The sequence below is a fragment of the Rana temporaria genome, chromosome 5 (genome assembly GCF_905171775.1).
Source record: "Rana temporaria chromosome 5, aRanTem1.1, whole genome shotgun sequence".
Taxonomy (NCBI): domain Eukaryota; kingdom Metazoa; phylum Chordata; class Amphibia; order Anura; family Ranidae; genus Rana; species Rana temporaria.
The window spans coordinates 29,813,140-29,827,551 of NC_053493.1; the positions used below are offsets into that span (position 1 = coordinate 29,813,140).

The 14,412-nt window shown below is 45.4% G+C and overlaps 1 protein-coding gene across 4 annotated transcripts in view; it reads right to left on the reverse strand.

Moving 5' to 3' along the window:
- Positions 1 to 14,412, reverse strand: part of PPP1R9A (protein phosphatase 1 regulatory subunit 9A) — a 333,162-nt gene that overhangs the window by 17,603 nt on the left and 301,147 nt on the right. For 2 of the 4 annotated variants that reach the window (XM_040352312.1, XM_040352309.1), the window contains 3 exons: positions 9,776 to 9,895; positions 4,449 to 4,472; positions 954 to 1,127 (listed from right to left, as the gene is read on the reverse strand). In XM_040352312.1, the coding sequence (XP_040208246.1) occupies positions 954 to 1,127; positions 4,449 to 4,472; positions 9,776 to 9,895 (318 nt within the window). The remainder of the gene's footprint in view (positions 1 to 953; positions 1,128 to 4,448; positions 4,473 to 9,775; positions 9,896 to 14,412) is intronic. The other 2 variants (XM_040352313.1, XM_040352310.1) reach the window with 1 other exon arrangement.

Genomic DNA, 14,412 nt, shown 5'->3' on the forward strand with positions numbered 1-14,412 from the left:
ACAAATTACTTAGCACCACAATTTAATACTTGGTTCTGTATCCATTACTGAGAGGTGGGTAGGGGGTGGAACCAAGGAACGATGCTCAGAGGTGGGCAGGGAGTAGAACCAAGGAATGGTGCTTGGAGGTGGGTAGGGAGTGGAACCAAGGAATGGTGCTCAGAGGTGGGTAGGAGGTTGAACTAACAAATGGTGCTCAGAAGTGGGTAGGGGGTGGATCCAAGGAATGGTGCTTGGAGGTGGGTAGGGAGTGGAACCAAGGAATGGTGCTCAGAGGTGGGTAGGAGGTTGAACCAACAAATGGTGCTCAGAAGTGGGTAGGGGGTGGATCCAAGGAATGGTGCTTGGAGGTGGGTAGGGGGTGGAACCAAGGAATGGTGCTCGGAGGTGGGTAGGGGGTGGAACCAAGGAATGGTGCTCGGAGGTGGGTAGGAGGTTGACCCAACGAATGGTGCTCAAAAGTGGGTAGGGGTGGAACCAAGGAATGGTGCTCGGAGGTGGGTAGGGAGTGGAACCAAGGAATGGTGCTCAGAGGTGGGTAGGGAGTGGAACCAAGGAATGGTGCTCAGAGGTGGGTAGGAGGTTGAACTAACAAATGGTGCTCAGAAGTGGGTAGAGGTGGAACCAAGGAATAGTGCTCGGAGGTGGGTAGGGGGTGGACACAACAGGTGACTTGGAAGTAGGGAATTCCTGCACCTATTCTCTGAGAAAAAAAAGCCCTGATAATTAGTATTGTGCTGCCATGTTTCACAGCATTGTAATATGAAGCATTGCTGAGATATAATAATCATTGTTGCTATGTTTCTGATGGTATTCTATTGTAGTTAAAACTAATAATTCACATTTGATCTTGTTGAGTTATATTGAGCATTAAGTATATTGAGTATTATTTTTAAGTGTTTTCCACAAGTTGTAAAATCTGTGAATTCCTTAAAATTCCAAAAAATTGTTACCTTGAGCTTGCTGCTGTCCAGCTGGAGAAGTAGTTCTCCATTGATATTGTGCGCTGTGAATTCAGTTACACAGTGTTCTAGGTTAAGACTCATCAGCCAGTTAGTCACTTGCTGTGTGCTCCACTCAAAAGGACTACGGGGGCTGTGTTTGGGAGACTGGCCATCATCAAGGATCTGTAAGGTAGAATTGGCAATAAGCTTTGGGATTTCTTGATTTCCTGGAACGTTTTATTGAACTTACTTAATAATGCTTTACAAGATATAATACAAGAGTTGAGCCAGACATGAGAAGAAAAATATATACAATATGTTAAATTACCACAAACATTGACAATGGACATTAGGGTGGATGACTGAGTGTTTTGCTGGACATAAGGGTTGATGGAAGTATGCTGGATAATAGGATGGATGATAGACTGGAATGTTGGACACTAGTGAAGATGATGAAGCAGTGTGCTAAACAGGGGCGGACTGACAACTCATGGGGCCCCCGGGCAATAGGAGATTATGGGGCCCCCGGGCAATAGGCATTAATATACGCGGTTTACGTAAGGCTTACGTCCGGCGTATAGTTATTCCCCATCTATGAGGCGCAACTCATGCAAAGGTATGGACCAGGGATCAGCCGTCGTATTTTACGTCGTTTACGTAGTAGTACGTGAATATGGTTGGGCATAGGTTACGCTCACGTCGTAGGCAGTGATTCGACGTATCTTAGGGAGTATTTTCCACGTGATTCTGAGCATGCGCACTGGTATGCGTCCACGGGACAGTATGCTGGACATTAGTTTGGATAATGGAGCTGTATGTTGGACATTAGATGAGGATGAGGGAGCTGTATAGTGGACACATAGGCGTGCGCAGCCTATTGCATTTGGGTGTGCACCCCAAAGCTCAAACACACACTACTGATTGCTCACTGTGTTCATTCAGAAAGGGAAGGGGCCAGCAAACTACTTATTTACCGGCCTTTTCCCCCATTCATTCTAAAACATCTCATAAGCATCATCGGCTGGGAGAGGAGAGGAGGGAAGCCAGCAGTGGTGCGGGGGTTAGGGGGGCTAGGGCAGTAGGAGGAATCTTTGCTGCACAGGGTGATTAGGGTGTGCCTGGGCACACCTGGCACACCCTGTGTGCACGCCTACGAGTGGACACTAGGATAGATGGTGGAGCTGCATACTAGACATAAGTGTGGATTATGGAGCTGTATAGTGGGCACTGGGATTGATAATGCATTTGTACAGGGCAGATCCAAGGCTGGTTGCACAGGGTGCATTGCACCCAGGCGCCTGCAGAGGTGGGGGCGCCGAACATCTAACAGACTGTCTAACAGAACCCTCTCTGTGTCCATCACAGAGGCCCCTCTCCAAATTAATGAAGACTTTGTGGGGGAGCATCTCTGTGGCTGAGTTATTGCCATAGAAACATTTGTAAAGGGGAGGAGTTAGTAAAATGACGATGCGGGGGCGCCAGAAATTTTTCTGCACCCAGGCGCCTGTGACCCTAGGATCGGCCCTGAGTCTATTGATGCTGGATATAAGAGTGGAAAATGGTGCAGTATGTTGGAACATTTGAATGGAAGATGAAGCAGTATACGAGACTTTAAATCACAATGTATGGTGCGAAAAAAAATAAAAATAATGCCTGCTAAGTCAATGTGAGTGGCTAGAAAGGAGTAGGCATGGTAAAGAGTACAAAGGATCATGTAACCACAACCGAGCAAAATATAAATTAATAAATGATGTATCAGTTAAACCAGTGTATTTAAAAAACCCTAAGTGCCAGTTCACACTACCGCGACTTGTGATCCGACTTGTGTCGCCCCAAGTCACGCACCATGAGAAATTCAATTGAAGTGAATGAGAACCGTCTTAATGTACACTACTGAGGTCGCTCCGACTTCAGAAAAGGTTCCTGTACTACTTCAAGGCGACTTCTAGGCAACTTGTACTCCATCTTAAAGCGGAGGTTCACCCTAAAAACATGTATTTACATTCCATTCAGCATAATTCCAACATTTGCACTATGGCGTTTTTTTTTTTTTTTTTTGCTGTACATACCGTCTTATTGTTGTTTTCCACCTGGCTTCCGGGTTCTCACTCCCGCGGGAGTAGGCGTTCCTCTGCAGAGGCTAGATGATTGACGCCTTGTGAAAAACTTCCCCCCGGCGCATAAGGCGCGTCACCAGTTTTCCGAAAGTAGCCGGCTCTATACGGCACCTGCACAGTCAGCTCTACACGGCAGGCGCAGGCGCCGTATAGAGCCGACTAGCTGTTCGGCTACTTTCGGAAAACTGGTGACGCGCCTTATGCACGGGGGGGAAGTTTTTCACAAGGCGTCAATCATCTAGCCTCTGCATAGGAACGCCTACTCCCGCGGGAGTGAGAACCCGGAAGCCGGGTGGAAAATAACAATAAGACGGTATGTACAGCAACAAAAATAAAAATTTAAATGGCATAGTGTAAATGTTGGAATTATGCTGAATGGAATGTTAAAGCGGAGTTCCAACCATAATTAGCATTTTTTAAATGTATGTCCTTTCATCCTGCATTTTTATAATATAAATCCGGTCACTTACTATTTTACAATCCGCTGCAGATCCGCATAGATATTCAAAAAGACAGTTTATAAAACTATATCTACACCGTTGTCATTTTGCTTGTGGGCATTGTGAAGCCTACAAGCACTTACTTCCTGGAAGTCTTGGATGGGGTGATAATTGGACAGCGCACTGCATCCTGGGAAATGATGACACACATTTCCCAGGAGCATTAGAGGGAGATGATGTCAGAATCCTAGGTGGTTTCAAAGGCAGATTTCGTGGGACCGCATAGCAACAGGCATTTCCAAATGAGTAAAAAAAAAATGTTTTATTTTTTTTTCTTGTTTAGGTGTAAGCTACAGTTTAAAGCAAAATTGTTTTTTTGATGGAACCTCCACTTTGAATACATGTTTTTAGGGTGAACCTCCGCTTTAACTGAAGCAACTTTACAGGAAAAGAAAATAGTTTACTCAGGCAAACCCCTCCCTCCCACAGAGCTGATTATTCTGTGATTGGCCACAGCCAAAGTCGCCTGTCCTGGAGGCAACATCAAATCGCAATGTAAATTGCTCAAAGTCACGCTGAAGTCGCCTCCAAATCGCTTTGCAAAGTCGCGTTGTAAGTCGGGTTGCCCCTGTGTGAACCGGCACTAACAATAACCAACCTGAAACCTGAAAAACAATGTTTAAAGATTAATCACATACAACAAGCCAACACCAGAAGTATAAAGTATTAGTATTTATCAACAGTGCAGTCATTCCATGCTTTGGGGTTACAATGTGAGGAGGACTAGTATAACATGGGCTGCTTACACCATATTCCACCCAGCAACACTGCAAAGACCATCACCAGCAAGAGAGGTGGGCGTGCAAAGCACAGGGATACATGCTGGAAGTGATATAAAAGATAGTAAAACATCGAGCAAAAAAAAAAGAAAAACAAAAAAGACTTACCTCATCATCTATCATATCCAGGCTCTTTATAGTTTGCAGCAAAGAAATGGTGAAAAAAATTATCATTTAAGAAAAAGAAGAGGAAATAAATGCACATGAATTAACAATCAGGCAACTTGGCTGTTTGTTATCAGCCAATCAAAATATGGAGGATATTCACAAAGTAAAACATCCTCTGTGGGGCTTTTTTTTTAATCAGATTCATTTTACTGAGAAAGGTGCAAATGTGCCCTTTCAGCATTGTGTGGTGATCAGAGAAAAAGATAAGACAACCTTGACTTCATAGGCGCGCGCACAGGGTGTGCCAGGTGTGCCCAGGCACACCCTAATCACTGTGCAGCACAGAATCCCCCTATTGCCCTGCCCTCCCCCCCATTTGCCCCACAGTTCTGCTGCGGGCACACACAGGGGGATGTTTTAGGATGATTGGGGAAAGAGGCCGGTAAATATGTAATTTACTGACCCCTTCCTTTTCTAAATGAACACAGTGAGTGATCAGTAGCGTGTGTTTAAGCTTTGGGGTGCACATCCTAATGCACTGAGCTGTGCACACCTATGCTTGACTTCTAGGTTATGTCATATACAGAGCATTTTGTTTGTTACATTTCTCTGTGGGACCCAGAGGCGGACTGACCATTCGGCACTCAGGCATTGCCCGAGGGCCCAATGCCACTAGGGGGCACCATCAGGGTTGCCAGCCTCAGTAAAACCTGGGACAGTATGTAAAAATCTGTGTTATTTTAAAAATCCTAAAATTATAACTGCCCTGCCTCTCCAGTCCCTTTTCAGTGTGTGTATGTGTATTCTGTGTATATGTATACTGTGTGTGTATATTGTGTATGTATACTGTACGTGTGTATACTGTGTGGCCCCATAATCTATTGGGGCCTGGGGGCCCATAATCTCCTATTGCCCCGGGGGCCACATGAGTTTTCAGTCCGCCCCTGGTGGGACCTTGAGAGCTCATTCACACATGAGGTTTGGGTGGGGGGGTGGAAAACTTTACGGATGAGCTGCACTTTTACCCCCCACCCACACACACACACCTCTAACCTCTTTAGCTACACAGGCAGCGGTCAGGGGTGTACACATGCAATGGCTGTGATGCTTTGCTTTCCAGCTGCAGCAGGAATGATACCCTCTGTCATTTTTGGCGGGTGTAGCGCCCACTAAACATGACCCATTGAAGTGAATAGAGCCACTTTGCAAGTGTTTCACAACCGCAAGCAATGCTCGATCACCACATCGCTCGCTCATCGCCTGCCATGCCCCCCGCCAGCCACGTACTTACCCCATCCAGGTCGTGGCTTTGGCAGCTTCCCCACTGCATCTCCTCCGGAGTCCTGGCAGTTGCCTCCTGGCCAATCAAGACTAACTCGCGGCCATTCGGGTCTTAGGACCTCCGGCCAATCAGGTCTCGGGACCCTTTTCATGATTGGCCGGGAGGAGAAACAGGAAGACATTAGCAAATATTTATTTGCTAATGTCACGTAACTGGGTGGGCTCTGGACACAGTGCTCTGTGCCCGAGCCCTCCCTTTTTTTAAGCCAATTAGAGCCTCAGGCTCTAATCATGTGCTTTGAAGAAAAAAAAAACATTGAAATCCATGCATCCGGCACTCCACGTGTAGGTTAGGGGCCAGGCGCATGGATTAGAGGGGTGACACCCTTGCGCCATGCATGAGCAGCCACCACTGATTTGGACTTATATCTGAGATACCATATAAATTATAATCCAAAATCATGCATCTTGTTCCATGGTGAATCCCCCCAAACAGAGGCCCCCCATATGTTCCCTAAGATCTGGGGAATGATCTATAGTTGGCTTGGCAGAGAGTGACCCTTTATTTGGAGTTTGTCATATCCAACCACCACAGAGATTAATACCCAACTAATAATGGAACATTGCACTTTATAATCAATATTCAAACTATTATGTAAGGCCCTGATGAAGAGGACATACGGTCATACGCCATTTCTGACAATTGTTGTCCAACTTTCGGCCAACAAATGTTGGATGACAGGCTACTAAATCTTCGGCAGACAATGGTCTGTTGTCTAATTTTCGTATTGTCAGTACACAAGTCCGTCACACAAAAGTTGAAAGTACAAACACGCATGCTCGGAATCAATGCTCACCAAACATGAAATTAGCAGAAGGGGCCCAAATGTTGGCGCTCAAGGGCTGAAATTCCTCGTAGTACGTCACTACGTTCGTGTTTGTTGGCCGACAAGTGTGTACCGTTAGTATGCAAGACAAGTTCCTGGCATACACCCTGAAGACAAAAATCTGATGCTCGGTTGGCCAACAATCAGATCATGTGTACGAGGCTTTAGCCTTTACCCCTTTGGATTGGAGTAAAAGTCTTGTTTTTTTGCTGTACCATCAGGACCGTCTTTAAAATTGGAGATGGGTAGGGGGATGGAACCAAGGGATGGTAGGGGGCGGAGAAAAGGGGTGACCCAGAAAGGGGGAGTTCCTGCACCTATTGTCTGAGAAAAAAAAGCCCTGGTCTAAAGAGGTCCCATCCCTACTACAGTGACAACTGCCTCGCCTTGACTCACTCTGCCCAAATTGTGTTAAATTTTTTTCAGTTACGTCCCTGATATGTTACACATGAAAAATACTGTACTACATCATATTTTTTAAATTCATAACAAATTGTATTGAATACATTAAAAAGGTACTTTGTTAAAATATTTTTTTCCAAACAAAGATCATGTGCGATCCAAGTATACAGTACAGATATAAGAAGCCCTAAAATTGCTTCTTCAAGAGCCCTCCTGAAGAAGTAATTTTCTGGTGAAACATGTTGAGCAATTATTGCTTTACTGCGTACTTGGATCGCACATGATCTTTGTTTGGAAAAAAATCTTTTAACAAAGTACCTTTTTATTGTATTCAATAAAATTTGTTATGAATTTTAAAAATATGATGTAGCACAGTATTTTTGTCTGGCACCTTAGAAATCAGTATTCCTTTGTTATGTGTATTCTTGAGTCCATGGGATATGGTGCCTTGCTCCCCACACCTCTGGCTGATACAAAAATGTCTTCACTTTGTGTCCCTGATATGTTAGTTTATATAGTGGCAGAGCCGCATTCACTAAAGTTTTCCATTGATGTACAGTCGGAGAGTTTGCCCTCTTTCTATTGAAGTAAAATCGACTTTCTAGCATAAAAGGCCGTATAGAATACAAACAACTTTTTAGATTGGGAAGCCTCTAAATTGTAACATATTACAGGTAGTAGAGGTATTGAATCGCAAGGGATCCCCAATTTACCAATTACATTAATAAACTTCACCACTCCACCCCAGAATTCCTATAGCACAACCAAACCATATGGAAAATAGTACCAGTATCAGTACTACATTTGGGGCCGACCACCTCTCTAGAGGTTTAAATTCTCGACAAGCGAACAGGAGAGCAATAGGCCCAATGTAGAAATTTAAAGCGGAGCTCCACCCTAAAGTGGAACTTCCGCTCATCGGAACCCTCCCCCCTCCAGTGTCACATTTGACACCTTTCAGGGGGAGGGGGGTGCAGATACCTGTCTAAAGACAGGTATTTGCACCCACTTCCGGCCACACAGTCTGCGTCACCTCCCGTCCCCCCTGTTGTGTGCTGGGAACACTCGGCTCTCAGAACACAGCGGTAAACAGTCAGCACGGCGCAGCGCGACTCGCGCATACGCCGTAGGGAACCGGGCAGTGAAGCCAGAGTGCTTCACTTCCTGGTTCCCTCACCGAGGATGGCGGTGGGGGCAGCAGAGTGACGAGCGATCGCTCGTCCTCTGCTGCAGACGACGCTGGACTCCAGGACAGGTAAGTGTGCTGATATTAAAAGTCAGCAGCTGCAGTATTTGTAGCTGCTGGCTTTTAATATTTTTTTTTTCGGCGGAGATCCGCTTTAAGTTGGATGAATCTTTCCCGTGCAGCGGAATGTATGGTTGTGGCTCTTTACAATCATCATCATCTAGTGTAGGTATGTCAGTTTCCCAGACCGAAAGCAGTTGGGAGACTTTAGAGGTATCTAAACCAGCTAAGATAGAATAAAGGGCCGAGAGGGCATTATCCCCATCACATGACCTTAGGAGACCTTCAACATCATGAAGCTCCAGCTTTATAGGTTGGGGAAATCGAGCCATAAAAGGCATGGCGCAGTTGGAGGTATCTAAACAACATTTGATTGGGTAGAGGCCAGAACAATAATTTAACAGTCCCCTCTCTGTCCCCAGCACCTACTGCTGAACTGATTGGGCCCAGGGAACTTTAATTTAATCTCTGGGAGCTGTGTTTGTGCCCAAAAGTATCTAAAGAGTCCCCAGTCTGCCCACATGTCCCCTTCTGATACTGGTACAGGAGAGCCGGCTCTACAACCCTATTTGCAGCCCTGCCCCTTGTATCCCGCTGATGGCCCCCAGGCCACTAGAGCTAAGGTGACCAGATTTTTAAAATGAAATCCGGGGACATATTTTTTTTACTAATAATGGTGGCAATCAGCGACTCTCTGCTCGTCGCCACCGCCGCCGCCCACCTCACAGCCTGTCAAGTCTTACTCTCCGAGCCCTGGCTACTACTAGGTGGGGAGCGGAGGAAGATCACTCGGCCAGGGAAGGCAAGGAGATAAGCAGGCAGACAGGTGGCCGGGACTTGAGCCAAGGCAGAAGAACGTGAGAGCGGAGCTGGATGGGCATGCACCCGAAACTGAAGAAATATTCCCTCCACTCTGACCAGCACATGATCATCAGAAAGGGGCACAAATAATGGAAAAAATAGACCCCCCTAAGCTAGTAGGAGCGGTGGAGCGGGTGGGTGTAATTCAGTTTTTTTTTATTAATTCTGCACCGACTGTCTTTGAAATTGCCCCAACCCCTGTTCAAATCCAATCCGGGGACAGACTTGGTCCGGGGACAGTGTCCTCAATCCGGGGACTGTCCCCAGATACCCGGGATGTCTGGTCACCCTACCTCCTAGGGCACTTATTGTACAAGATACACATGGATTATATCCAAACATGTCCTAGCCCTATTCTGCCACTGTGTTAATGATCCACAATGATGACTGATCTCAAAATGTTTAATTCAGGCTACTAATTAAAACTGGGAAAATTGTCCTGGATCGGTAGAGGAAAAAAATGTATTTGAAATGTAAATGTAAAAATAAATACGTATCAGTCTCACTAGATCTTTGTTTTTTTTTCCTCCTGTGTATCCAATGGGTAGAGCTAGACGGACCTTATATAACATTTCTAGTATGCAATGAAGCAGCACATTTATATTGTAATAATACATGCAATAATGTTATAGAAAATGGTGACCACATACCTCATCAGATGACAGCGCTAGAGAATGGGATCGCTCTGCCAACTTTGGTTCAGCCACAAGACCACTCAGGTCCGCGGAACTGGTGCTGCTGGCGCTGAACTCGTCGCTCATTGTGACATTCTGCAAATACAAACCCAAGGGAACCGCATTACAGTCCAGTTCATAATATGATAAAAAAAATATATATTTCTTTCTGGCTAGTAAAAGTCCAAATTGCAGCCCCCAGGTTGACATATGACCCTAAACGTGTCTCTGAATTCCACAGCCTCAGAAATTAATGTAAAAAGGTATTTTTTTTACAATATTTCACAGCAGAACTAACTTAGAGAGAGAATTACTATATATTATTTCATTTATTCCTTTATTATAGACATCTTCTGAACACATCATTCCCATTTACAGTTCTCAGCAGACAAATGCATGAACCAGGACAGGATGACTTCAAGAGAGAAATGTAAAGCCAAGAGATGTTCTAATGAAGCTCAGCAATGCTCAGCCCGGGTTCCATGGAACCCCAGTGTTCCTCTAGAGCAGTGGTTCTCAACCTTCTAGCGACGTGACCCCTTGATAAAATTTCCCAAGTTGTGGGTACCCCTAACAGTAAAAAATTTCATAGCTTGGGTTGTCAGCACCCAAGCGCCCCTAACCCTTACATTTGTGAAGTATTAAAACCCCTTATGGTACATTTTCTCGTTTCTTTCCCTTTTATCTCTATCCTATTTTTTATTTGTTTTCCCCTACACCTCAATCTAGCCATCTTTCTTGCTCTTTCTCTTAATCTTTCTCTCCCTTTTTATTTGTTCCCCCTCTTTTTTCCTTTCCTTTCCACGTATTCTCTATTTGTATTCCTTCCCTTACTCCTTGGGGGTGGGGAGTTGGGATGAGTGACAGTGCTGATGGGAGAGTTGGGATGAGCAGCAGTGCTGGTGGGAGAGTTGGGATGAGCAGCAGTGCTGGTGGGAGAGTTGGGATGAGTAGCAGTGCTGGTGGGAGAGTTGGGATGAGTAGCAGTGCTGGTGGGAGAGTTGGGATGAGTAGCAGTGCTGGTGGGAGAGTTGGGATGAGTAGCAGTGCTGGTGGGAGAGTTGGGATGAGTAGCAGTGCTGGTGGGAGAGTTGGGATGAGTAGCAGTGCTGGTGGGAGAGTTGGGATGAGTGGCAGTGCTGGGGGAGAGTTCTGATCAGCCAACACAGGTGCTCTTGATCAAGGTAATTTGCCGGTCTGAGAACTGTAGTGGGGACTTTTAATGGGAACTATAATCACAGGTAGTGTTACTCACTATGTCTCTGACTTTGTGGTGTCTCATAGCAGTGACACCTCTACCAAAATCAGGAGATAGGGTCTCCTCCAGCCGCTCCCACTTCACATTCCTCACACCAGTCAGCTGATCTAGAGTCTCTGCCCCCCCAGCCATGTCGTGAACTGAATGGATGGCTGCAAAAGAGGCTGAGTGGGCGGCCATGGGCTCTTTTGCTGGCTGCAAAAGAGAGGCACAGGCTTCAGGAACAGCCCAGGATTTGGTGACCCCTGGCAAATCATCATTTGATCCCCGAGGGGGTCCCGACCCCCAGGTTGAGAACCACTGCTCTAGAAGTTGGTAGAGAGATTAACCTTCAACCTGATGGGGCCTGCAAAGTTCAACTGCTAACGCCATTGTCCAGAGCCAGTAGTTTGACACCAATGATCTTTTTATCTGTTTAGTAGGATGTCATTCTTCCCACTGACCCCCGGTGTAAAGAGTATTCTTTTAATGGCCACCAATGAAAGGGGCATTCTTTCCATTGACCACCAAGGTAAAGGGGCATTCTTCCCATTGACCACCAAGGTAAAGGGCAATCTTTCCACTGACCACCACTGTAAAAGCTATTCTTTTGAATGACCACCAATATAAAAGGTATTCTTTCCACTGGCCACCAATGTAAAGGCAATTTTCCCATTGACCATGAATATAAACGGTCCTCTTCCCACTGACCACCAATGTAAAGGGTATTCTCCCCACTGACCACCAATGTAAGGTGTATTCTTTCCACTGAACCCCAATGTAAGGGACATTCTTTCTACAACACCAATATAAAAAGCATTCTTCTCACTGACCATAATTCACATTCTAATGCCGCGTACACACGATCAGGCTTTTGCCCAGCCAAAAGCACATCGGAATTCCGACGGAATTCCATCGGAGTAAAATAGAACATGTTCTAAATTTAAACTCCAATGGAATTCATCCGAATTGTGTCCCTGATATGTTAGTTTATATAGTGGCAGAGCTGCATTATCCAAAGTTTTCCATTGATGTACAGTCGGAGAGTTTGCCCTCTTTCTATTGAAGTAAGATCGACTTTCTAGCATAAAAGGCCGTATAGAATACAAACAACTTTTTAGATTGGGAAGCCTCTAAATTGTCACATATTACAAGTAGTAGAGGTATTGAATCGCAAGGGACCCCCAATCAGAGGCTTATCTAGTGAAAATGGCGCCTATGGCAAGCACTGAAACTGTGCCCCTCTCCAAGCTAACTCCTATCTCACCTCCGGCCATGAGTGACGTCACGCCATCAGGACGGGACTACTAAGTGCCTTGGGGGCAGTGAAGTGGCAGCGCTGACAGGGATGGAATTTCCTATGGATAAAGTCCGTCTGACTTTTTCCATTGGAAATTCCGATCGTGTGTACGCGGCATAACTCTCACTGACCATAAAAGCAGGGGGGATCTCTCTTACTGGCCATAATGTAGGGGTGCCTTTCACCCATTGACCACCAATTTAAGGACACACCTCTACTACTAACCACCAATGTAAGGACTCACCTCTACTACTAACCACCAATGCAAGGACTCACCTCTACTACTAACCATCAATCTAAGGACTTTCCTCTACTACTAACCACCAATGTAAGGACTCTCCTCTACTACTAACCATCAATGTAAGGACTCACCTCTACTACTAACCATCAATGTAAGGACTCACCTCTACTACTAACCATCAATGTAAGGACTCACCTCTACTACTAACCATCAATGTAAGGACTCACCTCTACTACTAACCACCAATGTAATCACTCACCTTTACTACTAACCACCAATGTAAGGACTCTCCTCTACTACTAACCACCAATGTAAGGACTCACCTCTACTACTAAACACCAATGTAAGGACTCACCTCTACTACTAACCACCAATGTAATGACTCACCTTTACTACTAACCACCAATGTAAGGACTCACCTCTACTACTAACCACCAATGTAGGGACACACCTCTACTACTAACCATCAATGTAAGGACTCATCTCTACTACTTACCACCAATGTAAGGACTCACCTCTACTACTAACCACCAATATAATGCCTCACCTCTACTACTAACCACCAATATAAGGACTCACCTCTACTACTAACCACCAATGTAAGGACACACCTCTACTACTAACCATCAATGTAAGGTAGGGCTGCGCATCTTCACCGGTCTCACGATTCGATGCGATTACGATTATCAAGTCCACGATTCGATTCGATTCGATTCGGCGATGCATCACGATGCATCACGATTGCAGCGCAAGTGCGCATGGCTCTCCCCCCAAAATACTAAAGGAGATGATCAGAGACTGCAGACATGCTACAGGAGATGATCAGAGACTGCAGACATAGTACAGGGAGATGATCAGAGACTGCAGATATAGTACAGGAGATGATCAGAGACTGCAGATATAGTACAGGAGATGATCAGAGACTGCAGACATGCTACAGGAGATGATCAGAGACTGCAGACATAGTACAGTAGATGATCAGAGACTGCAGACATAGTACAGTAGATGATCAGAGACTGCAGACATAGTACAGGGAGATGATCAGAGACTGCAGACATAGTACAGGAGATGATCAGAGACTGCAGACATAGTACAGGAGATGATCAGAGACTGCAGACATAGTACAGGAGATGATCAGAGACTGCAGATATAGTACAGAAGATGATCAGAGACTGCAGATATAGTACAGGAGATGATCAGAGACTGCAGACATGCTACAGGAGATGATCAGAGACTGCAGACATGGTACAGGAGATGATCAGAGACTGCAGACATAGTACAGTAGATGATCAGAGACTGCAGACATAGTACAGGAGATGATCAGAGACTGCAGACATGCTACAGGAGATGATCAGAGACTGCAGACATGCTACAGGAGATGGTCAGAGACTGCAGACATGATACAGGAGATGGTCAGAGACTGCAGACATGCTACAGGAGATGGTCTATATTTCTCCTCCATACAGCCCAGTCCCTGCAGTGACAATAACTTATCACAGGTGACACATCAGATTCCACTACATGCCCGTACCCTCCCTGTGTCCCCGGATAACAGCACCCCCTCCTCCTCTGTACTTACATGCTGTTCTGCGCACAGAGGATGATTGGAGGGAACAATGAGGAAAATACATGATTTTGCCTGTGCATTTTCAGTGTGTTTTTATGTGCTGACATTGTCATCAATACGCCCTTTAAAAATGCACAGATGACAATGAACCCTCAATGAAAATATCAGTACAGCGAGGACTACCGTGTTATTTATTTTCTATTACAATTGACACATTTCTAAAGTCATTGCTGATATTTTTTATTGAGGGTTCATTGTCATCTGTGCA